The 27,112-nt window shown below is 38.7% G+C and overlaps 1 protein-coding gene across 3 annotated transcripts in view; it reads right to left on the bottom strand.

The window, feature by feature from the left end:
• LOC143022695 (ATP-binding cassette sub-family C member 5-like) overlaps nucleotides 1–27,112 on the bottom strand; it is a 285,549-nt gene that overhangs the window by 175,543 nt on the left and 82,894 nt on the right. For all 3 annotated transcript variants that reach the window (XM_076181025.1, XM_076181024.1, XM_076181026.1), the window contains 8 exons: nucleotides 26,713–26,839; nucleotides 25,924–26,106; nucleotides 14,066–14,213; nucleotides 13,463–13,618; nucleotides 12,026–12,129; nucleotides 11,765–11,912; nucleotides 7,423–7,548; nucleotides 6,091–6,221 (listed from right to left, as the gene is read on the bottom strand). In XM_076181025.1, coding sequence (XP_076037140.1) covers nucleotides 6,091–6,221; nucleotides 7,423–7,548; nucleotides 11,765–11,912; nucleotides 12,026–12,129; nucleotides 13,463–13,618; nucleotides 14,066–14,213; nucleotides 25,924–26,106; nucleotides 26,713–26,839 — 1,123 coding nt within the window. The remainder of the gene's footprint in view (nucleotides 1–6,090; nucleotides 6,222–7,422; nucleotides 7,549–11,764; nucleotides 11,913–12,025; nucleotides 12,130–13,462; nucleotides 13,619–14,065; nucleotides 14,214–25,923; nucleotides 26,107–26,712; nucleotides 26,840–27,112) is intronic.

Genomic DNA, 27,112 nt, shown 5'->3' with positions numbered 1-27,112 from the left:
GATGCCTGTGATGTGTACGAGTGTGCGGGTGTTGGAGGCTGGACTATGTTTTAATTGGTACAGACCTTTCTCTGGTTTGCGAAGATGCTTCAAGGTTCATGATACATTACTCGAGTCACGAATAGACTGTTTAACATTAATATGAATAAATTGAAATTCCAGATAAGACTAAACTTGACACTGGGTTAATTTCTTAACCACTTCCATACGGTGACGCCTACGTAGGCGGTATGAGGACAAGTGGGTACTCGATGATGCCGACGTCGGCATCTTGATTATATTTATTGTAGTCGTACCTACGTAATTTCCATTCTCTCTAAACTGGCTTCATCAATTTTCTATGGTTATCAAAATACACGGGTGAAATAGAACGAACGATTGAACACTGACTTTATTTTTTATAATGCGATTATTATGACGCAACATCGCACATCGGGCAGCTAATGCTGCCAGACATGTGATGTGCCCCGGAGTGAAGAGGTTAAGAAAGAAGACTGAAGACTGAAATTTACACTATTGTTTGTTATAAGAAAACCTCGGAATGATATAGGCTCCTCCTACAACTTATTATGATTGGTTAAGATTATCTCTGTATACCACAAATGACCAATGGGAACACATGCCTTTTTTGTAAATATCCCATCATGTGTCCATTTCAGAAATGCAACTTCAGCAGAACAGCATATGGCTCGAGAACGGCCCAGCGTGCAATGCGTCATGCCCAGCGCGCGATGCGATGACGAAAACTAGTATCGACTAGTATCACTGTCTAGTATCAACCTCTATTAGCAACCAAAAACTAGTATCGACTAGTATCACTGTCTAGTATCAACCTCTAGTAGCAACCAGTGGTGATGGTGTTGGTGGTGTCGTCAAACCAATCACCACACACTTCCACTTTTCTCTCAGCTTCTTCTTGTACTCCTTCTCATTTTCTTTCTCATTTATGCAGTTTAAACACCTCCCTAACCTCTGTCATTTCCTCTTCTCCATCAATACTCCACTCTCAACTCTCAACACCAAAAAAATTAACTGATATTCCCCCACTCTCTCCCCTAAGAATATGTACATCCAAAATTCTTCCTACTCTTCTCCTGGATATGACTATACAGTCCATTAAAGTCCTATCTACCACCCTTCCATCCACCACCCTCTTTCATGTCTTCTTATGCTCGACTTTTTTTCCTAAACACTTTGGTAACTATCAATTCTTCTTCTAGACACATCTCCACCATCAACTCTCCATTACAATTTTTTCCTGGCACTCCACACATCCCAACAATTCCATCTATTGATTCACCTCCTACTCTAGCATTGAGATCTCCCAATACCAATACATTGACATTTCTCCCTAAACAATCTATGCACTTGGTTAAATCTATCCAAAAAGACTCCCTTTCCCCTACACTTTTCTCACAACCAGGCCCATTTGCACTTACAAAGATCCACATCTCCCTTCCCAGTTTCACCTTCACATTAACCTTAAAAAAACCTTCCACTCCACCACATGGTTATCTATCTCTTCACATACTAATACAGCCACGCCTTCTCTCCCTCATCCTCTCTTCACTTCCAACACCCTCCCCACTATGCTCCCAAACTCAAACTCATCCTTCCCTTTCAACTTATTTTCACTCAATGCCAACACATCCATCGTTCTTCTCACAAACATATTGCCTATCTCTTCCCTTTTACTATCTGAACCAGATGCTCACACATTAAAAGACCCAAGCTGGTTCTGGTTGGAAAACTACCAAATCTTTTTATGCCTTTGCTTTTTTTTTTTAGGAATGTCCCCTGTGGGGGTACAAAGAGTAGGATATCTAGTTCTATCTTCCATCCCATTTTTGTCACCTTTTATGACTGAAGAGGGACTGCTTGGTGGCAGTATTCTTTCTCCCCTACCACAGGGTTCGGCAAAAATGGAAATGTATATTCAGAGAAGTGGTACAGGACAGTATTATGAGTGGAGGAACAGTTGCAGTATGATAAAGTAGCATCATTTCTGTATGAATGGAGATTTCCTCAAACACAGACAAAATGTGTGGCTCTGGTCTGTAGGGGCACCCCATAGAGACCCTAAAGTATCAGTTGCATGCTACTGAGCAGATTTTAACCTTACAATAACATGCAGATTTTAACCTCACCATAACATGCAGATTTTGTCCTCACAATAACATGCAGCCAATACCCCAGACAGAGGTATTACCTGCATCACACATATATCCTAAAACTCATTTCTTGTCCCTCCTGTCTTAGTGCTTGTAGGATTAAAGTCATCCCTGTCACTCACTACACTGCCTGGGTTATAGGCAATGCAGCAAGACAGAGCACTTCCAGAGCAGATCCTGAGAGCCACAGCAGGTTAACCTCTATTACTGTATTTCATTATAATGCAACCCTCCTCCCTTACCTCATCCAGTATAGAAATCTATGGAGCTGATAAGAACATCCCTTCAGGTTGCACCATTTCCTCATCTATTTACAAACACTCTATTCACTCCCATTTTTAGCACCCCTTCTTCCTTGCATGACATACATTTCTTCACTGATTCTTTACACATACTAAGACCATCCTATCTATATACCAAGGGTTTCTTCCCTCTTAAAAGGGAGGTAGGTAGCCAAGGTATGCACACATTGCCACCCATTCCACTCCCATACACCATCCACCCACCCATGCACACACAAAAAGCATTTGATAAAGTACCACACAAAAAACTATTAAGAAAAATAGAATCAATAGGTGGCATCAAAGGAAAATTATTGGAATGGATGGAAGACTTCTTGATTGGGAGGAAAATAAGGGTAGTAATTAGAGACAAATACTCCACCTGGGCAGAAATGATAAGTGGTGTCCCACAAGGTTTGGTATTGGCTCCAATCATGTTTGCCATATATATAAATGACATGGATGAAGGTATGGAATGTTATATGAACTTCTTCGCAGATGACACAAAAATACTAAAGAAAGTAAGTACAGAGGATGATTGTGAATCATTACAGATATACAGATAGACCTAGATAAAATCTGGAAATGGAGTCAAAAGTGGGAAGTGAACTTTAACCCCTTCCATACGGTGCCGCACACGTAGGCGTCATGAGGAGCAAGTGGATTCGCGACGCTGCCATATCGACGTCTTGATTATATTTATTGTAGTCGCCCCTGTGTTTTTACATTCTCCCAAATGCGCCCTGAATCCCATTCTCTGTGGTTTTCAAAATTCGCGGGTGAAAGAGAGAACGATCGATATAAGCGGTAACTATATTTTATGATGCGAATATTATTACGTTACGTCATACGGCTGGCATTGGCTGCTGCCCGCGAGATTTAAGTCCCGTACTGAAGTGGTTAACATCAAGAAGTGTAGTAGGAAAAAGTAAAAATAGAATATCAAGAATTTATAAAATTGGTGAAGAAGTCAAACCAATGAGCTCGGAAAGGGACCTAGGAGTAATAATCAGCAAAGCCATGTCACTGGACAAACATATCAATAAAATATTCAGAGAAACCTTCTACCTACTAAGGTCGATGAAAGTGGCATTTGACTATTTGGATGAGGAAATGATCAAGAAAATATTAGTTACACTGATGAGACAAAATTGGATCACACTGCAACACTATGGACACCCAGTGCTAAAAATAATATAAAGAAATTAGAAAGAATACAAAAAGCAATGACAAAGATGGCACTAACACTCTCCAAATTGACATATGAACAAAGATTGTCCATATTGGAACTACCAACTCTGGAACAAAGAAGAGAAACAGGAGATCTACTGACTATCAGAATCATGAAAGGAATGGAAATCCTAGGTAGAGATGACTTATTAAAGTGGGACAACAGAAAAACAAGAGGACATGAAAAGAAACTCAAAAAGGATAATTATAGAAGATATCTGGAAAAAAAAAAAAGCTTCCCACACAGATTGGTGGAATAAATTAGATAAGACAACAGTGTGTGCAAACACTATTCAAAGATTTAAGAATAAACTTGATGATGAAAGATACAAAGACCACTACGAGCATAGCTCCCTTCTCGTATATTACAACTAGGTAAATACACGCAGCGGTCAGAGTCAGACATCTGGAAAGAGTTCTGCAGTGCTAGGCAGTGCTTCGTCGCTAGAATATTTTGGAACAACACTAGTTGCATTTACAAATGAGAAGGGAGTTGTGAAACTCGAGTGACCAAAACGGAGTAATCTTTATACAATTTAGAACTAATTACTAAAAATGGAAGAAAATAAAATGAAATAAGGAAAAACGAACTGGCAAAGAGATGTCTGGACATGAGTAGGGTGGAATCACCACTGGGGGTAATTCCGAAATGATCATGTATTAACGAATCCCCCTAATCTTACCAAAGGTTTGACAATTATGCTTTTTCTGGTTTTGCAAGAGAAGGTGGAATTTTGGGTAGAGGGGTGGAAATGGATACAGAGCCTAGGTTAAAAAGTGTTTTGAGAAATGGAGAGATTACTGTTTTGTTGCATGAAATAACTGAATTGAAAAGTGATCACAGGGTGATGTACAGAGAAATAGCTCAACTAAAAAAATCTAATGAAGAGACCAACAGGGAGCTTGATGAATTGAAAAAGGAATTGAATATGATCAGGGGTGAGAATGAAAGAATGAAAAATGAGGATATAAACAAGCATGAGCAAGAAGGAGCAAATACAGGCAGTGACCGAAAAAGTGGGAGAGACGATCAAGGAGACTGATCTCCTAGAGATAAAGAAACAATGGAAAGTGGAACAAGAAGAAGAAGAAAAAAAAATGAACTTTGAAATAGTACAATAAGTGAAGGAAAATGCCAAAGAAACGGTAATCAAAGTAATTAAGGAAAAAGGAAATTTGGTCAAGGACACAGTGGATAAAAAAAAGGTGTGTTGTAGTTTATGATGTTAACGAGAAACATGATGTATCTAGAGAGAAAAAGATGAGAAAGAGATTGCTAAAGCAATTCTGAAGGAAATTCAAGAAGAGGGACAGGATATGGGCAAAGAAATTGAGGAATTGCATAGAATGGGAAAATACTCTAAAGAAAAACAATATAGGCCATTAAAAATAAAACTTAGGTCTCAAATGATAGCAGAAGTACTATCTAAAACAACAAAGCTAGCAAATAGTGAACATTACAAAAATGTATGGTAAAAAAAAAAAAAAATAGAGAAGGAAAAAGCACTTACAAATGAAAAAAAAAAAAAAAAAAAAAAAAAAAAAAAAAAAAAAAAAAAAAAAAAAAAAAATGGAGACCGAATATAATTTTTTTTTTTTTTGGCTGAGAAAATGGTTTATATATATATATATATATATATATATATATATATATATATATAATATATATATATATACATATATTGGACACAAAGAGTGACTACTTACTAATAGAAATAGAGTTCAAACTAAAAGAACAAATGGATTTGAGAAGAAATGAGAAAAATAGAAAAGGAAGACTAATGTACTACAGAACAGATTTTGAGAAACTCGGAAATTCTTTCAAAATGCAAATTGGGAAAACTTCTTAAATGAAGAAACAAAGATGGAAGACAAATGGAACATACTTAAAAGAAATTTACAATGAGGGAATAAACATGAAAAGAAACTAAAAAAGGATTGTTATAGAAGAGATCTGAAAAAGAATAGCTTCCCACACAGAGTGGTTGATATCTGAAATAAATTAGATAAGGCAACAGTATATGCAAATGCTATTTAAGAATTTAAGAACAAACTTGATGCTGAAAGATACAAAGACAGGACACTATGAGCATAGCTCCCTTCCTGTATAATACATCTAGGTAAATACACACTCAGGATTAAATGGACTAAATCTATCAGAAGAAAAAACAGATATAATGGGAAGTGTGAAGATGAAATTAAGAGGTCCACTACCACCAAATGGTGTTGGCCAAGGATTATATAATCATTGGATGGAGGGAGAGAGATAAAGAAAGAAAGAAAGGAAAAAAAAAAAAAAAAAAAAAAAATATATACATATAGATATATATATATATATATATATATAGATGGAGGGAAAATATATATATATATATATATATCATTACACAAGATTCAAGAACTTTTACCTGAATTCTTTTCAGTGAGACCCTGCCCTCTGCAATTGATCGAATTGTGAAGGGGAGAACTCCAACTGAAAACTGCAGGGAGAGGAATACTGAGTAGATGGTGAAAGCCTGTGCTGCAGTAAGAGGGTAACCTAAAATTGAAGGATAATTCAGTCAAAATATGTCATATCCATGGTCACTTACAACAATGATGCCATCATTTAAGCATTCAACTCAAAGAAATACTTATAAATGTTTCAGATAACAATTGTTGACAATTGTATACAACTAAGTCAAGGACCTGTGGGAGGTATTGCAGATATATGTGATAGGAGGAAAGCTGTCAAGAGCAGTCAAGAGTTTTTGCAAGAGTAGTAGAGCATGTGTTAGCATTAGAAATGGAGAGATTGAGTGGTTTGAGGTAAAGGTGGGACTTTATCAGGGATGTGTTATGTTGCCCTGGCTGTTCAATTTATACATGTATGGGGTGGTATGAGAGGTAAATGTAAGGGGGGGTGAGGGAGTATGTGTGAGAAATAAATTGACACAGCCTGAAGGGATTTCTCCCCATCTTCTCCTTTTCTGCATGAGGGGACAGAGAGGGGGGGTTGCCGATTTAATGAAGTGGCCTTGCTGCAAATGTGCTATGTCTTGCGACACTGCTTCTGACCCAGGGCAGTGGGCAAGTTGCAGGGATAACCCATCATCCAGGAGGTGCCAAGATAAGAGGGAGGGAAGAGGGTGGAGGGGAGTGGAGTATGTTAGGGATGAAATGGACAGGAGTGGTTTTTATGCCTTTGTTTTTTGGCTACCTCCCTTGTAAGGGGGAAAAAGCCTTTGGTATATGTAAGTGAAGGCCCTGAGGCCAAATCATTCAGTTTGTACCTTCAAGAAACCAACAACAACCTCCATGGGCATAAGTCACTTAGGGGATATATACTGTGTTGATGTCAGGGAATTGTTAGTATGGGGCATTGTAATATGAGTTGTTCTGTATCTTCTGTGTGGTGGTTGCATAAATGGCAGTTTGAATCTGTGGCCAGGGCTATTCTTTGTTGGTAGTGTTTTAATGCTGAATGGTGACCTGAACATACTAATATGAATCTTGTAAGGCATGTGAGTTTTTTTTTGTTTTGTTTTCTGTGGGGTTTTATGTGGGTTGTTATTGGAGTGCCGAGTTTGGTGCTTTGTCTTGAAGGGCTTGTTTAGTAATTTGAGTGTGTATGTGTTTTTTATGTGGACATTTTGTAAGGAATAGGAGGTAGGAAACCCAAGAGGGGAAATAAAACCTCTACATAGGGCATAACAGAGACTATAACCATAATGGGGAAATCTTGGAGTAAATGGACTTACCAGAAATTGTGTAACCAAGTAGAGTGATAATGGTTGCCAAGATGCTTATGGTAGGAACAACTGTAGAACTGACAGATTGTAGAAGAGCACCTTTCTTGTGCTTTTTCATCTCTTCATTTCGAATTCCTGCCAATATGAAATACTACATTCAATTTCTACAACCTTAAAGGATAACCATTTTGTAAACTAAAGGTGTCTAATTCTAACAGGATTAATTTTTAGTACTTCCCAAAGTCAATAATAGCTAAATAAACTAGAAATTCATCAAATGCAGGACCCTCACAACAGTTGACTTAGTTTGTGCATGACCATTAATGTTCTGAATGCGCTCCAAATTCTCTCTGATTTTTTGGTCCAAGAAAGAACAAAGAAAAGTAAGACACCAAATTGCAAATTACGAAAGACCACATGTCAAAAGGATGTGAAGAAATACAGTTTTCCACATAATGTGGAATAGCTTAGGTGATATAGCCCAACCTCAAACAATACATGGGTTCACATCTAAATATCATAATTGGAAATAAAAAAATAAAAAAGGACAGTTATATAAGAGATCTGGAGAGAAGAAGAAGAAGAAGAAAAAAAAAAATCCACACTTGAACAAATTGGATGAAACAATAGTGTGTGCAAACACCATACAAGAATTTAAAAACAAACTAGATGTGCGAATGAGATACAAAGATGGGTCAACATGAGCATAACTCCCCTTCCTGTATAATACAACTAGGCAAATACATACACCAGGGAATTTTTCCCCTTTACAAGGGAGGTAGCCAAAATCTTCGACAGGGTGACAATTCTTCACGTAGGCTATCCTAGGGTGACAATTTTTCATGTGGGCCATCCTGGGTTTACAATTCTTTGGTTGTACAAGTTGATAACAATAAGCATAACCCTCATTCAACCTAACCTAACTTAACCAGACCTACCATAATCTTTATTCCACTATTGATATTCGGTGTACAGGGGTGACAATTCTTCAGGTGAGATCTCATGGTCACGATTCTTCATGTAGGTGTTCTGGGGTGACAATTCTTCATGTGACCCCATATATAAGTTACAAATACTTCATATAAAAAATACTAAATTAATAACATACAAGTTTAGCAAAATATTTTTTATCACTTTCATAAACACCTAAGTGTTTTTGCTGCCAGTAATATAAAAATACTGGAAACAACTAAAAACATTTTCATGTGTTTGATGACGCAATTGCCCCACAGCATTGGGATTACCACCCAGTTAGTGAAATGCAGTGACTGCATTATTCAGAAAGTGCTTATTGTGTTTATATACTTAACTACTAAAGACCTTCCCCAAAATGGACAAGTTTTTAAAATGCAAGCAGTCACCGGAGAATCATGCAAAAGATCAAGAAACTTAACCAAACCTAACGTAATCTTTATTCCACTATTGATATTCGGTGTACAGGGGTGACAATTCTTCAGGTGAGATCTCATGGTCACGATTCTTCATGTAGGTGTTTTGGCGTGACAATTCTTCATGTGACCCCATATATAAGTTACAAATACTTCATATAAAAAATACTAAATTAATAACATACAAGTTTAGCAAAATATTTTTTATCACTTTTATAAACACCTAAGTGTTTTTGCTGCCAGTAATATAAAAATACTGGAAACAACTAAAAACATTTTCATGTGTTTGATGACGCAATTGCCCCACAGCATTGGGATTGGCACCCAGTTAGTGAAATGCAGTGACTGCATTATTCAGAAAGTGCTTATTGTGTTTATATACTTAACTACTAAAGCCCTTCCCCAAAATGGACAAGTTTTTAAAATGCAAGCAGTCACCGGAGAATCATGCAAAAGATCAAGAAACAATACAAACTGTAGTTCCGGAAGCATTCCAGAAAAAAAAAGCAGAAAACAGATTCTTTTCAAACATCTTGGGAAATTAGTTATTTTGTTGAGGAGAATGAAGTAAATCAGGAGTGCAATGCCTCTTGTGCTATGTGAGCCTTTCTGGCTACCAAAAAGCTGATTGTGAAAGGCATTATAATACCCATCATGGATCTTCAGTGAAACTTATCCTGTGTTTTCCTTAGCAAGGAAAAATAAATTAAGATGAAAAATAACTTGAAAAAGTCAAAGAATATGTTGTGCTGTCCTGCATATTTCCATAAACTTTCGAATGAGGTGTCATTCAAAGTGGCTAATATATTGTACAAAAAGTGCATGCCATACAGCAGTGGCGAGGTTGTAAAAGACTGTATTTTGGCTGCCATAAAAATTTTAGCTACAAGTGTCCTGTATCAACATAAAAAAGAATGCTAGTCATTGCTGTGAAAAATATCCCTTTGAAAAATGACAGCATTATAAATAGAGTAAATCAAATTGCAGCTGTAGTAGAAAGATTTGTGGATAACAATATCCCACTGCAAATATTTTTCTTTGGCACTAGATAAGACAACAGACATTTCTTCTGTGTCATAACTAATGTGTTTCATATGCTTTGTACAGAATGATGCTACGGTTAGTGAAGAATTTCTAACAGTGTTGCCACTTACAGGCAGGACAACTGGAAAGGACGTGTATGATGTTCTCATGAAGTTTCTCACTTCAGAAAACATAGATTTGAGTAAACTTGTTTCTATTGTTACTGATGGTGCTCCTTCCATGGTTGGTAAAAACAAAGGTCTCATTGCCTATTTAAAAGCAGATGACAAAATCCCTGCTTTTGTTCATTACCATTGCTTATTACATGCTGAGGTGACTGAAAAGTCAGACAAAATTTATAGATTGCCTGGAAGAACTGACAAGGATTATCAACTTTTTAACTTCAAGGGCCCTGAATAAATGGCTTTTGAAAGCATTTCTTGAAGATTCACAAGCTTCCTACTCTGAACTTAATGTTCATGATGAGATTCATTGGCTTAATTGTGGTCGGGCATTAGCGAGAGTGTGGTACTTTGTCGGAGGCTTTTTGTAAGACTAGGAAAGCACAATTAGTCCATCCATCCCTTTATTGTATTATATCTATTAGTCTTGAGTAGAAACTGATTAAGTTTGTGGCACATGATCTTCCCTGTCTGAATCCAAATTGACTCGGGTTTATTGTATTGTTTACTTCCAGGTGCTTTATCCATTTATTCTTGATAATTTTTTCCACAAATTTTGGCTACTGGGCTTATAAGGAAGATTGGTCTGTAATTTGTTGGTTCTTCTCTCTTTCCTCCTTTATATATTGGTACAGTATTGGCATTTTTCCAGTCCTTTGGTATTTTTCCTTCTTTGAATGAACAATTTATTATGTTATATATTTTGTCCATTAACCCCTTCCATACGGTGCCGCACACGTAGGCGTCATGGACTTAGATCTCGGTGGCAGCAGCCAATGCCAGCCGTACGACGTGTCGTAATAATACTCACATCATAAAATATAGTCACCGCTTATATCGATCGTTCTCTCTTCACCCGTGAATTTTGATAACCATAGAAAATGCGATTACAAAAGAATTAGAAAGAATGTCATTATGGAGGGGTGACTACAATAAATATAATCAAGACGCCGATATGGCAGCCTCGCGAATACACTCGCTCCCCATGACGCCTACGTGTGCGGCACCGTATGGAAGGGGTTAATTCTTTTTAACATTCTTTTAGTATCTAATTTGCAATTCCATTAGAGCCGTGTGATTTCCTGACATCAAGGTTCATTAATTGATCCATTATTTTTTTTTTGTATTATATTCATTTCTCTCACAGGGGGATTGCATTTCACTTCCTTTGTCCCAATGCTGTACTTTTTGTCTAGTGAAAACAGACTTGAAGTAAATGTTCATAACTTTAGCCATTTCTAAATCTTCTGTATATTCTCTATTTCCATGGTGTAGTTTCACCATTTCCTGTTCATTTTTAAGTTCACCATTCACATGTCTATAGAACAGTTTGGGTTGATCTTTACATTTTTCTATGATGTCTTTTTCGTAGTTTCTTTTTTCCTCTCCATGCACTTTTACATATTCATTTCTATGGTTGATATATATTTGCCATTTTCCATTTTTTTTTTTTTTTTTTCCATCTTTTCCTAGCTTTATCTCCTAAATCTTTTGCCTTACTGAATCTTCTGTTGAACCAGCACTTAATATACACCTTTTCCTGTTTCTGTATTGGTACGTATTCATCCATTCCTTCATTATCGATTTTCATCAAAATCACTCATTTCTTTTCCACTCGTGTCTCTTCATTGCAGAATATTTTCCAATTTGCATGCATGTGTGAGACAGAGAAAGAGAGAGAGAGAGAGAGAGAGAGAGAGAGAGAGAGAGAGAGAGAGAGAGAGAGAGAGAGAGAGAGAAGGGGGGCACTGTACTTACCACTAATTTTCTTTGCAAAGGGATCTTCCCATGAGTACATCTTGATGAGGCGCATGCTGTTGAGTATCTCACCCATCAGTGTTACTCTCTTGTCAGTAACTTTAACAGTCTCAACACGAATCTTACTCTGCAGCCTAGCTATTCCACCCTGTGGTACATCAAGCAGCCATTAACAGACAATTTCTCTCAATGTTAAAACTGAGAGAGAAATACATGAAAATTCCCACTTGACTACATATTCTACATGTGCAGTTAGCTTACCATAATAGGATAACACAGGAGGTAGACTCCAAGACCAAGCAGTGCCCACACACCAATGACATATATGGCATAGATGAAACTGAGACCAAACATAACAGGCATTGCTGTAGAAAAAGAACATAACAAATCAGTGTAATAAAGCAACAATGGCCCTTCTTTCACCTATATTGAAATATATATAAATTCTCCATAAAAAAAAAAAAAAAAAAAAAAAAAAAAATTAGAGCACCTTAAAACCAACAGCTAAATTGCTAACCAAACCCTTTCAGCTTTGGGTTAGAATTTGATCAAAGAAGTTAACTGTAACCAAGACAATTTTATCTCTTTCAGCCCATGGTGCTACAACACTCTTTACTATGGTACCCTTTACACATTAAGCTATAGTTAACACCCAATCATTTCACTGAGTTGAGGAGGGATCACCAAACTTATGGAGTAATACAACAGCTGTCAACTCCTCTGCTGCAGTGACAGCATTTACCAGTTTTCTTTTTACTTGTACTCATTGGAATGGAAAACATAAAGGGTGCAGACAGACTCATGGCTATGGAAATGAAGGCAGTAAAGAGAAAATGGGTAGAGTATTACAGAAATTTCTTGAATATGGGGGAAATGGGGGAGGGTTTGATTGTGGCATTGGGAGATACAAAGACTATGATGGGAGAGGAATATCATAGGGCTACAGGAAAAGGTGAGATACAAAGAGTATTGAAAGTGATGAAAGCTGGTAAAGCACCTGGGTTACATGGGTATTTATCTGATGAAAGGGGGAGCAGCTAAAGTGGACTGATAAATCCTTATACTAATGTACATCTATTTATATCTATATATCAAGGTCTTTTTCCCCTTTATAAGGGAGGTAGCAAAGTCAGAAAGGCTCATGCCCACTCCCAACTATTCCACTCCTATCCACCACCCCTTACTCCTTCTCATCTTAGCTCCTCGTGGATGAAAGGTCATCCCTGTCTCCCGCCCACTGTCCTAGATCAGAAATAATGCAACAGGACACAGTATATCCACAGCAAGGCCACTTCACTTAATCAGCAGCCCTCCTTCTCTGTCCCCTCATATAGAAAATATAGAAGATGGGAGAAATCCTTTCGGGCTGCATCAAAATATCATTCACACATAACCACTCCCAACTTCCAGCCCCCCATCCCCCACCCCTTCCCTTCCTTGCATTACAGTATCTCTATACACATTCTCCACTTACCCCTATCTCCTGCCTTCTCCTTTCCTTGCTCAACAGACATTCCCATCTCGCTAAAAGGCCCTTTCACCCTATCCATCAATCTCATCCTCAGTCGTACCCTCAAGCTCACTCCATCCATATATGTCTTCCACACCTCTTTTACTAATCTTTCTTCACTTAGTCTTTCTATGTTGTAGGTCCTACATTTCCTACTAATGTACATAACTTCCATTAGCAAAACTCACCTGTAAGGAAGACACAAGAAATGCTTGCTTCAAAAAGACGTTCCATATCATTGTTGGAAAAATTTACAATTTGTGCAGACAATTTCTCTCCTCCAGTTCTTAATTTCAATGCTTTCCTGAAAATTACTCCCTGAATTCCACCTATTACTCTTGTTGCTAGGGAAATAAAAATTCCAATCAGTGAGGTGATTCTACAATGGAAATATGCCATTCAAATAACATTAGTCATCATATTCAAATCTAGAATATCTCTAAAATCTGTATAAAATTCCACTTATTACTCTTGTTGCTAGGGAAATAAAAATTCCAGTCAGCAAGATGATTTTACAATGGAAATATGCCACTCAAAGAACATTAGTCATCATATTGAAATTTAGAACATCTCTAAAATCTATATAAAATTTCAGTTCTACACATTAAATACCTGATGCATGTACTTCAGTATGACAGAACATGTATGAATATAATGTATTAATATACCATAATAAAATTACACTATGCAGACCCACTGCTAAGCTCACCTGTATGACAGTATATGTATGAATATAATTTATCAATATACCATAATAAATATACACTATACAAATCCACTGCTAGGCTAACCTGTATGTGTGCCAATCACAAACATGATGTTGAAAGAAGCCATGCGCACCAGATTAACGGCTGCAAGGACAACCACCACCCAAGTAGCATAGCCATAGTCAATTGTGGGATTGTCAAGGTAGTCCAAAATCAACTTCAACACTACAGACTGAAATGATCAAAGTACATACATACAGATTTGAATAGAAGATAGGTCATGGCATATAATCCTAACATTCAAAGTATAGGACATACCAGCATACTGTACTTATCCCTACAATATAATATTTCATTCACACCTTATCATTTCCAAGCTTACATAGAAAAATGTCCTATAAAAAAATCCAAGGTACAATATCAGTATCACCCATCCAACATGACTTCAAAAGGGACCATTGCATCAGCACACTGCTATTAAACATTATACACTATTCAATAAGGAGGTACCACTGAACAGAACAGCAATGGTGGCAACTAATATAAATATAGCCACAAAATATACAATGTATTATAATGGAAGATTGTAGGAACCAACATGCACAACAACAGAATAAAATGAATAAATTTCAGGTGGCTGACAATACTGTGACATATAAACAACTCCTATGATTTTTTTTTTTTGCATCCGACCTAGATATGGATCAAAAGGTCTCCTGTCGGCATGCTCCACCTTTGTAATCCTTTGTAGATTATACAACAGCATCCTACAGGGAACAAAACTAACACTGTTCAACATCTCCATGTATGATCTCCCTATCCCAAAACCAGAACACTTTAATATGCTCCCATCATAGAAAAATATAAACATCAACCTAAGCTATTCTACAGATATGTGAATGGTAAACTTAAAAATAAACATGGAAATACAGAGTACACAGAAGATCTGGAAATGGCCGAAGTCATGAACAATCACTTCAAGTCGGTTTAAAAAAAAAAAAAAAAAAAAAAAACTTGGGATGAAGGGATCAAAGTGCAATCCCCCCCCCCCCCAATGAGGGAAATATAAATAATACATAAAAAAATAATGGATCAATTAACAAACCATGATGTCAGGAAATCACACGGCCCAGGTGGAATAGCAAATTGGATACTAAAAGAATGTAAAGAAGAATTAATAGACAAAATATATAACATAATAAGCTGCTCACTCAAAGAAGGAAAAATACCAAAGGACTGGATGTGGTAAATTGAGATTAATTGTCTTATTATTAGTTTTATATACATGTAAATGATGTTAAAGAATTGTATACTGGTGCTGTAGATTCCTTATATATGTGATTCTCATATGTTTTATACTTTGTAATAGGTTTAGATCCTATACAGCACCTTTAGTCATGTGTATCTAATTGAATCCTATGTAGACATCTTTTGTTTATGTCAAGTCATTGATACGAAGACGTTCTAGACGTCGCTTGTTTGTTTACATCCGCTTGCTAATAAACTCAAAGGGCAAGACCCCGTTTTTCAACTTTCCTCACCGACACACTGCTACAGTGGCGACGAGGATTTGTGGATTAGTGTGCTAAAGGACTGATTTAAGTTTTAGAAGGCAGAAATAGCTGCCTTTCCAACTGATGGTGGAGAAATCGAAGGATGAAGATATACTCGCCTATTCACCCCATCGGAACCGTCCTGGCCACTCTGGATTCGAAAATAGCCTTGGTTTAGCAGGCTACGAGTCATTAGTTTCACAAGGAAACAGGATTTAATGCAAGTAGATTTACAATGGCAAATAACTCAGGTAAGATTGACTGTTTTGACCCCAATAAGATTAGATGGGAGATATGGCTTAGTATGCTGCAAGCTCATTTTGCATACAATGGAATCACTGATGATAACAAGAAGAATTTTTTTTTATTAGTATCATTAGGAAGTGATACGTATAGCACACTTGCCTCCCTGACTTCACCTGATTTGCCACATGTGAAAACCTATAATGATTTAGTGAAGCTTTTAGAAGCACATTACAAGGTAAAACAGAGCTATCATCGGAGTTTAATCAAATTTCAGAATAGAAAGAAAAAATCTGATGAAAGTTTAAGAGACTTGTATGCCAACTTGAAAAGTCTAGCCAAGGATTGTAGTTTTGATACCTTATTTGATGCTCGAGTGAGAGACCAACTATTCATGGCAATAGAAACTGAAGTGTATTTCCCGAACTTAGTTGCTGAGAATTTGGATTTACAAACTGTCTTCAATGGACATTTTAGAGAAAATTCTAAATTTGGAAAAAGCTTTTGTTGGAGAAAAGCTCCTGACTACTGAAGTGAGGAAAGTGGGGGTTAGTTCTGAATATGTTAATAGTCAGAAAAAAGAAAGTTGTAAGCATTGCGGGTATCCACATAAAAGTGAGAACTGTAGGTTTAAGCACCTAACTTGTTCAGTTTGTAACATGAAGGGACACCTCAAACGAGTGTGCCGTTTTGATAAGACTGTGTCTGGTAAGCCACACAGTGCCCAGAAAGGATCTTTTGGAAAATTTACAAACAAGAAGACGTTTGGAAAAAAGAAAACTAATATGGCTTTCGATGGAATTTCTCAGGAAGAGAGAGATACTGGTAGTGATGATAACCAATTGTTACATTTAGTGGATCGACCTAGCCTTCAAGAAGTGGTTAGTGTTGATATTTCTCATGAACCTGTACACAGTGTTGTAGGTAAGGTTTTGCCAGTGAGAAATAAGGTTGATATTAATATTGAAGGTCATAATGTGCCGTACGAAATTGATTGTGGTGCCAGTGTGTCTACCCTAACCTTACATTGGGTTAAGACATTAAATGAATCTTTGGAGCCGAGTGATAAAATTTTGAAGGCTTATGGTAATAATGATTTGCATGTTTTGGGTAAGGTTTATGCAAATATATTTTATAATGGTCACAATGTAATTCAAAGTTTGTATGTAGTTGAATCTAATAACTCTAACTTATGTGGAAGAGATTTAATGCCTAAAATTGGTATTGCACTCACAGGTATAGAGGAAGGAGTTAATGTTTTGGATTCCAAGGTACAATTAGATAATTTTTCAGCTGATTCTAGATTGCCAATTTCATGTGTTGAAGCAAAGGTACACCTAAAGAGCGGTGCTGTGCCTAGTTGGAAAAAAAGCAAGGCCTGTGCCCTACCACTACAGAAAATTGGTAGAAGATGCTTTAGAAGAGTTAGTTGATAACAATATCATTGAACCAGTACATTCTAGTACATGGGCAGCTCCAATTGTACCAGTGTTAAAAGCTGACAAAAAGTCAATGCGTATCTGTGTAGATTTCAAGGAGTTAAACAAAAGTATTTCATGTGACCAGTACCCTTTGCCTAAAGTTGATGAAATCCTTGCTGTTGTTGGGAAAAGCAAGATATTCTCAAAGATTGATTTAAAAGATGCTTACTTACAGGTGCCAGTAGATGATGAGAGTCAAGAATTGCTAGTAATTAATACTCATAAAGGTCTGTTTAAATATAAAAGATTACCCTTTGGACTTGCATCATCTCCTGCCATCTTCCAAAGATTGATATCCCAATTATTGATGAATATAGATGGAGTAGTTGCCTTCTTAGATGACATATTAGTTGGAGGAGAGACTAAAGAGGAACATGATATGAGATTAGATAAAGTGTTGAAGGTATTTCAGAAACATAATGTTGCTATTAACAAAAAGAAAACTTCTGAATACCAATTCCTTAGAATACTTAGGATATGTCATTTCAGGTGATGGCATAAAACCTTCACCAAGGAAACTTGCTGCTATTTTAGATGCACCTATACCAAAGTCAGTAGGTGAAGTTCAATCATTTTTGGGTCTAGTAACTTATTATTGTAGGTTTGTAAGAAATTTTTCAAGTGTATTAGCACCTCTGTATGATTTACTGAAGAAAAATGCAAAATTTAAGTGGTCTTCTGTTGAAGCAAAAGCATTTATGACTGTTAAGGAAGAGTTAGCCAACTCTGATTTACTAGCCAATTTTGATGGTGAACATGATATTATTGTTGAAGTAGATGCTTCACCAGTAGGAGTAAGATGTGTGTTAATTCAAGAAATGAATGGTAGTCCAAGACCAGTTTACTTTGCAAGTAAAAAGCTGTCTGCTGCTGAGCTAAATTATTCTCAGTTGGACAAAGAAGCTCTAGCGTTAGTGTACGCTGTAACTAAGTTTAAATATTTTTTGCTTGGACGTAAGTTTGTGCTCCGTACAGATCACAAACCTCTACTTGGTTTATTTGGTAGTGAGAAACAGATTCCTGTCAATGCAAACGCAAGAGTACAGTGTTGGGCATTATTGTTATCCCAGTATGATTACCAATTGTGTTTTAAATCAGGCAAACAAAACATTGTAGCAGATACCCTGAGCCATTTGCCTGTATCAGATTCTGTTTTAGACTCACATACACCTGCTGAATATGTGAATTTAGTTGAAAATTTGGAAGATCAAAATATTTCCTATGAAAGGGTTAAGGTTATGTCAAAGAGTGATCCTCTTTTGAGGAAGGTTTTCCAATGTGTTAAATTTGGGTGGATTGATAATCCTGTTATTTCTGAATATGCAGCAGTTAAAGCAGATTTAAGTATATATGAAGATGTGTTGCTATTTAGAAATAGAGTAGTTATACCAGCTGAATTAAGAAGTAGTGTACTTTCACAGCTGCATGTAGGTCATAATGGTATCGGTGCTATGAAGGCTGAAGCCAGGAATTGGATATGGTGGCCTAAGTTAGATCAAGATATATCTGAGGTTACTAAAGCTTGTTCAATTTGTTTTAAAAATTTTCAAGGTTCTCAGGAAGTTACCTTATCATGGCCTGAGACGGGTAAGTCTTGGTGTAGACTCCATATGGACTATGCAGGTCCAATCAATGAAAATTATTTCTTAGTGATTGTGGATTCACACTCAAAATTTATGGATGTTCATGTAACAAAGTCAACAACATCTACAGTAACAATTTCTATGCTGAGAAAAACTTTTTGTAATTTTGGGTTACCTGACATTGTAGTTTCAGATAATGCCTCATCATTTGTATCTGAGGAAATGGAGACTTTCTTTGAAAAGAATGGAATAAAACATATGACACCAGCCCCTTATAATCCATCATCTAATGGTTTAGCTGAGAGAGCTGTAAAAACTTTCAAGGAAGGATTAAGTAAATTTAAGGAAGGTGATATCAGAACCAGAATTTGTAGATTTTTGTATAACTACAGACGTTCAATTCATTGTTCCACAGGTAAAGCTCCAGCTCAGCTAATGTTTAACAGAAACTTCAGAGGTATAATTGAGAAAATGAAACCACAAAATAAGAAGGAAAAGGTTTTGGAAAAAGAGTGTAAGTTTGAGAAGTCTGAATATAAGATTGATGATGCTGTTTTTGTAAAGAATTAAGGCAAAGGTCATTCATGGTTGGAAGGGAAAGTAATTGAAGTTCTAGGTGTGAGAAACTACAAAGTGATGTTAAAAGATTTTGGAAACATTGTTTGGAAAAGACATTCTGATGAACTTATGCCTAGATATACACCAACTGTTCCCAGTAATGACACTGTACGTAAAGATAACTCGGGTAGCAGTAAACCTTTTGTGTCTATGTATTTTTCAGGTCAAGGACACTGTCCTGATAGTTCAGAAGTAATGGATAAGGCTGATGAAAATTCCTATGTAAATGTTGATAATGATGATAATGCTGTGAATGTACCAAGTCCACAACCAGTTAGAAGATCTAGCAGAGTTGTGAAACCACCTGATAGATTGAATCTATAATTGTGGTGTTATAAAGATAAATGTTTCAGTTATGTTCTTATGGATACTCCTTTTTCAATAAGGGAAAAGGGATGTGGTAAATTGAGATTAATTGTCTTATTATTAGTTTTATATACATGTAAATGGTGTTAAAGAATTGTATACTGGTGCTGTAGATTCCTTATATATGTGATTCTCATATGTTTTATACTTTGTAATAGGTTTAGATCCTATACAGCACCTTTAGTTGTGTGTATCTAATTGAATCCTATGTAGACATCTTTTGTTTATGTCAAGTCATTGATACGAAGACGTTCTAGACGTCGCTTGTTTGTTTACATCCGCTTGCTAATAAACTCAAAAGGCAAGACCCCGTTTTTCAACTTTCCTCACCGACACACTGCTACACTGGAAAAATGCCAATATAGTACCAGGTCGTCTGCCGACTGCTAATCTGACTCCCCACACTCTCACCTACCACAGGTATCTGCCATCACTGTCTGCCAGATCACCTGCCTACCAGGTCTGCCGTCTGCCAGCTCGGCTACTGTCGCTGACTTCCAGGTCGTCTGTCACCGACTGCCAATTTGACTTCCCACACTCTTGTCTACCACAGGTATCTGCCATCACTGTCTGCCAGATTACCTGCCACAGTGACTGGCAGTTCACCTACCAGGTATCTACCATCACTGTCTGCCAGATCATCTGCCGCCATTGTCTGCAGATCACCTGCCAACATGACTGCTAGTTTGCCTACCACGTCTGCTGTCTGCCAGCTTGCCTGCCCACTAGCTCAACTGCCATCACTGGTCCTGGAGCTGCAACGTCTACGTCGTGGGACCACCCCCCAACCCCAAGAGTTGGGGGCCAATCAGCAGCAACCACCCCTGGCCATCAGCTCTACGCAGATGGCACCGATCCCCAAGGAGGAGCTACGCCTACCTGGGGGAGTACCACAATCCTTTTTTCCAACATACAATGTTACGTTTTTTCTGCACTGAGGGGTGATTTTCCGGCGATCACCCCTCTTCTTCTACTTTTAGCCGGAGATGTAGAGAGCAATCCTGGGCCCACCACAAAATACACATGCCCAACATGCTCTAAACTCATTACTTCAAGCAGACAGACAAAGGGCTCAGTTCAGTGCAATATGTGCAAAAACTGGGCCCACCTCACTTGTACAACACTTGCTGACACAAACCAATACACAAACACTTGGACATGTTCTACCTGCCCTCCAGTAACACCACTCCCACCTCCCCAACCACAGCCAACACCCTTACCCACTCCCAATTTCCCTTTGCCCTTACCCCCGATTAGTACTCCCCTTCCTTTGTCCCCGATCTCTCCTTTCCCACCCTTTGACCCAGATCCTACACCTTCCCCACTACCATCCCAACCTCAACCCCAAACGGCAACATACAACACATACAAAACACACAACATCAACATATTACAACACAACATTGACGGTATTAACACTAAAAAACATGAACTTGAACACTTTCTTAAACAACACAACATACACATTGCGATTTTACAAGAAACAAAACTAAGACACTCACACAAAACACCATCATTTCATAATTACACCACCATCAGACAAGACCGGACTGACGGCAATGGCGGTGGACTCACCACCCTGATCCACCACTCCATCTGTTTTGTGGACACAAGTGCCACAACCAAAATTCTCCTCCCTACCACAGATAACACAACAGAAACCCAATCCATTCGAATCCGCACAGGCAACAATTCAACACTGACAATAGTTAACATATACATTCCCCCCCAATCATCCCCCACAGTTCCAAACACCTTCAGACCTCAACTTAGCCAACTAACCTCAATCCCCAACCTGATCATGGGTGGTGACTTCAACGCCAAGTCGTCTGCCTGGTATATCGACAACCCTGACACAGACAGAGGGCTTGATATACAGACTCAATTCGACTCATTGACTATCATGAACAACACGCATAATCATACACATATCCCATACCAAGCCCTCTACACTCCCTCCTCTCCTGATATCACCTTTTGCTCCCCCTGCCTAACCCCAACAACATCATGGAGAGTGGTCGGAGCCCTTGGCTCTGACCACCTTCCAATCATCATCACCACCAAAACAAGATGCACCCCAGCTGGCCACAGACACACTTACACCAATTACAAGAGAGCTAACTGGGAAGCTTTTACTGAAGAGACAGAACAACATTTTGAAACACTTAACAGTACACCAATCACAAACATAAACAATGCTGTGCACGCTTTTAATACAATCATACAAAACGCAGACAAGAGATACATCCCTAGAGGCAACAGAAAATCACACAACCCCAACTTCACACCAGAAATTCAAGGCCTCATCAGACAACGTGACACACTTAAACACGATACCCCCACACCTATCCCTCAAAACATAGCAGACCAAATACAAACACTAAACACTGTGATTGCCAATAAAATACATGAACAAAAAACACAAAATTGGCAAAACTTTATCAATACACTTGATCACAAAACAAACACCAGCAAATTGTACAAAACACTCAACAGCATCACACTATCCAACACTAACACTACACGCTCTCACGCAGCAATAATCACAACAACAGATAATCTACCCTCAAACAGACAACAAGCAAACGCACTCATACGTCATTTTGCACAGACGAGCCATCTTACATCTCACCCTGACGACCGACGCACCATTCGACGTAAGAAAGACTTCCCCACAGACTCAGACTATACACCCTTCATAGACAGTCAGACAAAACTCATAATGCATAATCTCAAGCACTCATCTGCCTGTGGCCCTGATAACATAAGCAACATCCACCTAAAACACATTGGACCACAAGGTATACATGCACTCACAAACATTGCAAACTACAGCTATTCACACAACACTATACCCGACATCTGGAAGCATGGTAAAATAATCACCATTCCAAAACCGAACAAAGACCCAACAATCCCAACATCGCACTGCCCAATCACACTTCTCTGCACCCCCTCTAAAGTCATTGAACGCCTAATACTTAAACTTGTCACACCATATATTCCCCTTGCTGACTCACAACACGGTTTTAGGCCACTACACTCCACAAACACTCTTCTGACAAACCTCACACAAAGAATTTTAGATGGCATCAATTCAGATAGGCCCCACCACAGAACACTTCTTATAACATTGGACATTAGTAAAGCTTTTGATGCTATCCCCTGCCACAACCTAACAAATAAAATATATAACACAGACATGCACAATAACACCAAAAGATGGCTGGCCAATTATCTGGCAGGCAGGAATGCTCATGTGTCATATAATGGCCAATCATTGCACATAAGAAACATTAAGAACGGAGTACCACAGGGCTCAGTTCTATCCCCCACATTATTTAATCTATACATGCATGACTTACCCACACCAGACACCTCAGAAATACAAATCTCTTCCTACGCAGATGACATAACAATCACATGCACACATCGTAACACAGACAAAGCTGCAGAAATAATCCAGCCTTACCTTGACACACTCAACACATGGTTCATCACAAACAGACTCAAAATAGCTCCAACCAAATCTACAGCAACACTTCTCACCAACTGGACAAAAGAACACAAATACATACCTCATCTCTACATCAACAACACTCTAATACCACACACAAACAAACCGAAAATTCTTGGTGTAACATACGATACATCCATGTCTTTCAAACAACACCTCACAAACATAAAAAACAAATGCACACCTAGACTTAACGCACTTAAGTCAATCACTGGAACAACATTTGGACAAAACAAAGAAACTAATATAACAATATACAAACAATGCATACGCTCAGTGATGAATTATGCGAGTCCTGCATGGGCTCCTAATCTCAGTGAGACACACCACAACACCCTTCAAATCATACAAAACAAAGCCCTAAAAACAATTACAGGCTGCACAAATACAACACCTACAGACCATTTACACCATGAAACAAAAGTCCTCAAAGTCAAGGACCACCTCGACATGAGAGGCACACAAACACTTGCTGCAGCCACCACAAACACATCACACCCGCTACACTACATAGCAGAACACCCACACACACCAAGAAACATTAAAACTACACCCAAAGACCTTTATTACGCACAGATACTCTCTTCTCTTCCTCCACAACCACCAAATACCAGCCTCCGGAAACATATTCATAATCATATCACTCACCGCTCCATTAACACGCTGAAAGACAACACACTGCTGCATGCCAGACCCCCTGATATCCACCCTTCTGAATCCTCTCTCCCACGAAAGGACAGAGTCCACTTGGCCAGACTGCGATGCGGTCACCACCCAGCACTTCTAAGCTACCAGAAGAGGCTGGACGACCGTGTTGTGAACAGCTGCCCAGGATGTAACACTTCACCCCATACCATACAACACATAATGGAAGACTGCATTATACACAATCATGCATGCAAACAACACAACATACACTCTATAAAGGATTTGTGGGAAAACCCAGTTTCGGCTGTGGCCTTCCTTGGGGAGACGGGACTGCTCGGACAGACAGTCTAGGGAACGACAACAACAACAACTGCCATCACTGCTTGCCAGATTTGCCAACTGCCAGGTCATCTGCCTACATTCTCGCCTACCAGGCCTGCTGTCTGCCCTCACTGACTGCCAGGTTTGCTGATGGCCTAACACCTACTAACCATGACCATTCTCAAGTGTCTATCTTTTCAGGGAAATTTTGTAACCATGCTCCAAAGCCACCATACAACGTGATCCCAGGATACTTTCCAGGTACAAGATCCCCTGAGCAGTCTCCCTAGATGCACCAACCTCTTTGACATCATCCCTGTGGCAAACAGACAGCCACCTGCTGCTACTCTGACAGTCTCATGGCCAGCACTACCCCACCTTCAAGTTCCGGCCCAGTCGTGATGGCAACTCCCTTGACAATTTCTTGTTGAGGCTCCACTTCCAGCCTTGACTTCCATGGGGGCATGTTAGGGGTAGTCATCATGACCGGTCCTCACCTCCTCACTCCTTCTCCTCACCTCTCCTTGGCATCTCACGACCTTGCTGACACCCAAGTGGCCCATGGGACACGCTCATGTCTGCCCAGCTGTGACACAACCCAGAGCTTCCTTAAGGCCTGTGGTTGGAACAAAGCCTCCTTGAGGGAATCGCTCATGGGGCCCCAAGATGACTAACCAGCACTAGGGTCTGCTATTTGATCACACAAAACCTCCTTCAGGAACACACGTGCAGCTCACCAGCCTCAACAATGACTACCTTGACCAGTACGTGACACATAACATTGGAGGAATGCTTACCCTCTGTCTTTGTGAGTCACCAGTGTCAGAATGTTTTGTCTCCAACTTCCCACACAGCACATGTGACCTCACGGCAATTAGGAGCACAGGTCATGACTTGCCCGTGTATGTAAGGGGCTGAACAGATGCTGAGGATGCAGAGCCTCAGAGAAGCATACATGAGCATAGCTCGCTGCCTCTTGCTTTCTCGCCTATCCCCCCTTTTGCTCCCCCTCACAACCAGATAGCCTTGCAGCTGCATATGTGAGCCTAGCTCACTGCTTCTTGCTTTCTTGCCTCCTCCCCACCCTTGGCCCCCAACATTTTATTGTTCAATAAAACCAACTCTATCTCCACCAGTTTGCCTTTAACCAGCCTAACTGGCTGCCCAACATAGGGCAAACTACCAGCCTAACATTTGACAGCCCAATGTGGGACATAGACCATCAGCCTAACACCCACCTTACCATCTCATATGAAGTTAAGTTTTTGTGGGAAAAAGGCAGCATTAATCATATTTTAACTGAAATTGATCAATATTTATTAATTTATTCAGATAACCTATGTCTCCAGGGCTAAATCTTTAACTAGTACACAATCCCATAATAGTAAATATGTTCTACTATGTTAAATGAAGGTGCTACTTAATTGGAATACAAAGGAGCAGAGGATTTTAGAAGGTCCTTCAAACTCCCTGAATTACAATGTGATAATAATATTCATAATCTTCTTTCAAAAAACTACTTATTGCTACTGTGAGAAATGAAAAGTTTATTATTTATATACTATACTCCAATGGCTAGTTAAGCAATTATAATCAAAGTTCAAATACTTACAGGCCCAAGAAACTGAAGGACATTTTGTAAAATGGAGATGACAACTGAAACCCAAACACGTGTTCTCACAAACTTCCAGACTGCATTATAAAGTTCTGGCTCACCATCTGGCCCTGCCCGTCTCTTCTCATCTTCCCATAATCTTTCCAGTCTTGCAGTTGACACTTCTGCTCCATCTTCATGCTGAAAATCATATAGTTATATTGGTAATATGTTGATAGTACTGCTTATATGGGGTTTTACTCTGACAAATAAAATCACCTATCTCTATCTATATACCAAAAACTTCTTCCCCCTTATAAAAGAGACAGCTAGCCAAGGCATGCACCCACCCCAACCCATTCCACTCCCACCCATCAATCTTTGCATATTTTGACATTCCTTGAAAACCATACATTCTTCTACTCTTACCTCCCCTCTCTCCTCTCTCCCTCACCACCTCCCACACTTCTCTCAGCTTCTCTCTACCTCCCACCCTTTTCATCTTCCTCCACTTTTTCTTCACTCTCAATTTACCTTCTACTAGAAAATTATCTGACACTCCTCTACTCTCTCCCTCCAGAACTCTCCTATTCTTCCTTTGGATACCACTACATATTCCATTAGTGCCCTATCAACAATCCTTGTGTCCACCACCATTTCACATGTATATTTATGCATGGCTCTCTTCTTAAATAATGTGTTTGCTATCATCTCCTCCCCTTCTAAACAATCTCCAACATCATCTCCCCACTAAGATTCTTACTTAGCACCTCAATCCTCCTTACTACCTAAACACCACTACAGTACCTGTAATGTCCATAAATCATCTGGAGTTAGACCTTTTCTGAAGGCCTTCCACATCACCTTACTCATCCATGTTAGGCTGAAGAAACTAAACAGTCCTGCTTCATTACTTGGAAGTAATCTTTTGTCTCTGCAATATGAATGTGAAATGTACATCACTAATAAGTATGTGTGCTGCTGCAAAATACAAAGACCAGATCATAATAAAAGAAAGGATGCATGAAAACTTAGCTACAATATATAAACTCAGGATATACACATATTCTCCAAAATTCTCTATAGGTTCATGTGACAACTTAAATTTGAGCTGAAAGGCATATATATAAGAATATATGTACAGAATCAATTGTGGGCATATGGCAGGGAGCCCACTGTTTCACTCACACCCTGGTTCCAGTCCCCT

Source organism: Oratosquilla oratoria, unplaced genomic scaffold (genome assembly GCF_046742065.1).
Source record: "Oratosquilla oratoria isolate Oo_2021 unplaced genomic scaffold, ASM4674206v1 SCAFFOLD141, whole genome shotgun sequence".
In the NCBI taxonomy this organism is placed as follows: domain Eukaryota; kingdom Metazoa; phylum Arthropoda; class Malacostraca; order Stomatopoda; family Squillidae; genus Oratosquilla; species Oratosquilla oratoria.
The sequence above is the reverse complement of the archived record's forward strand: the minus strand, read 5'-3'. Positions and strand labels throughout refer to the sequence as shown.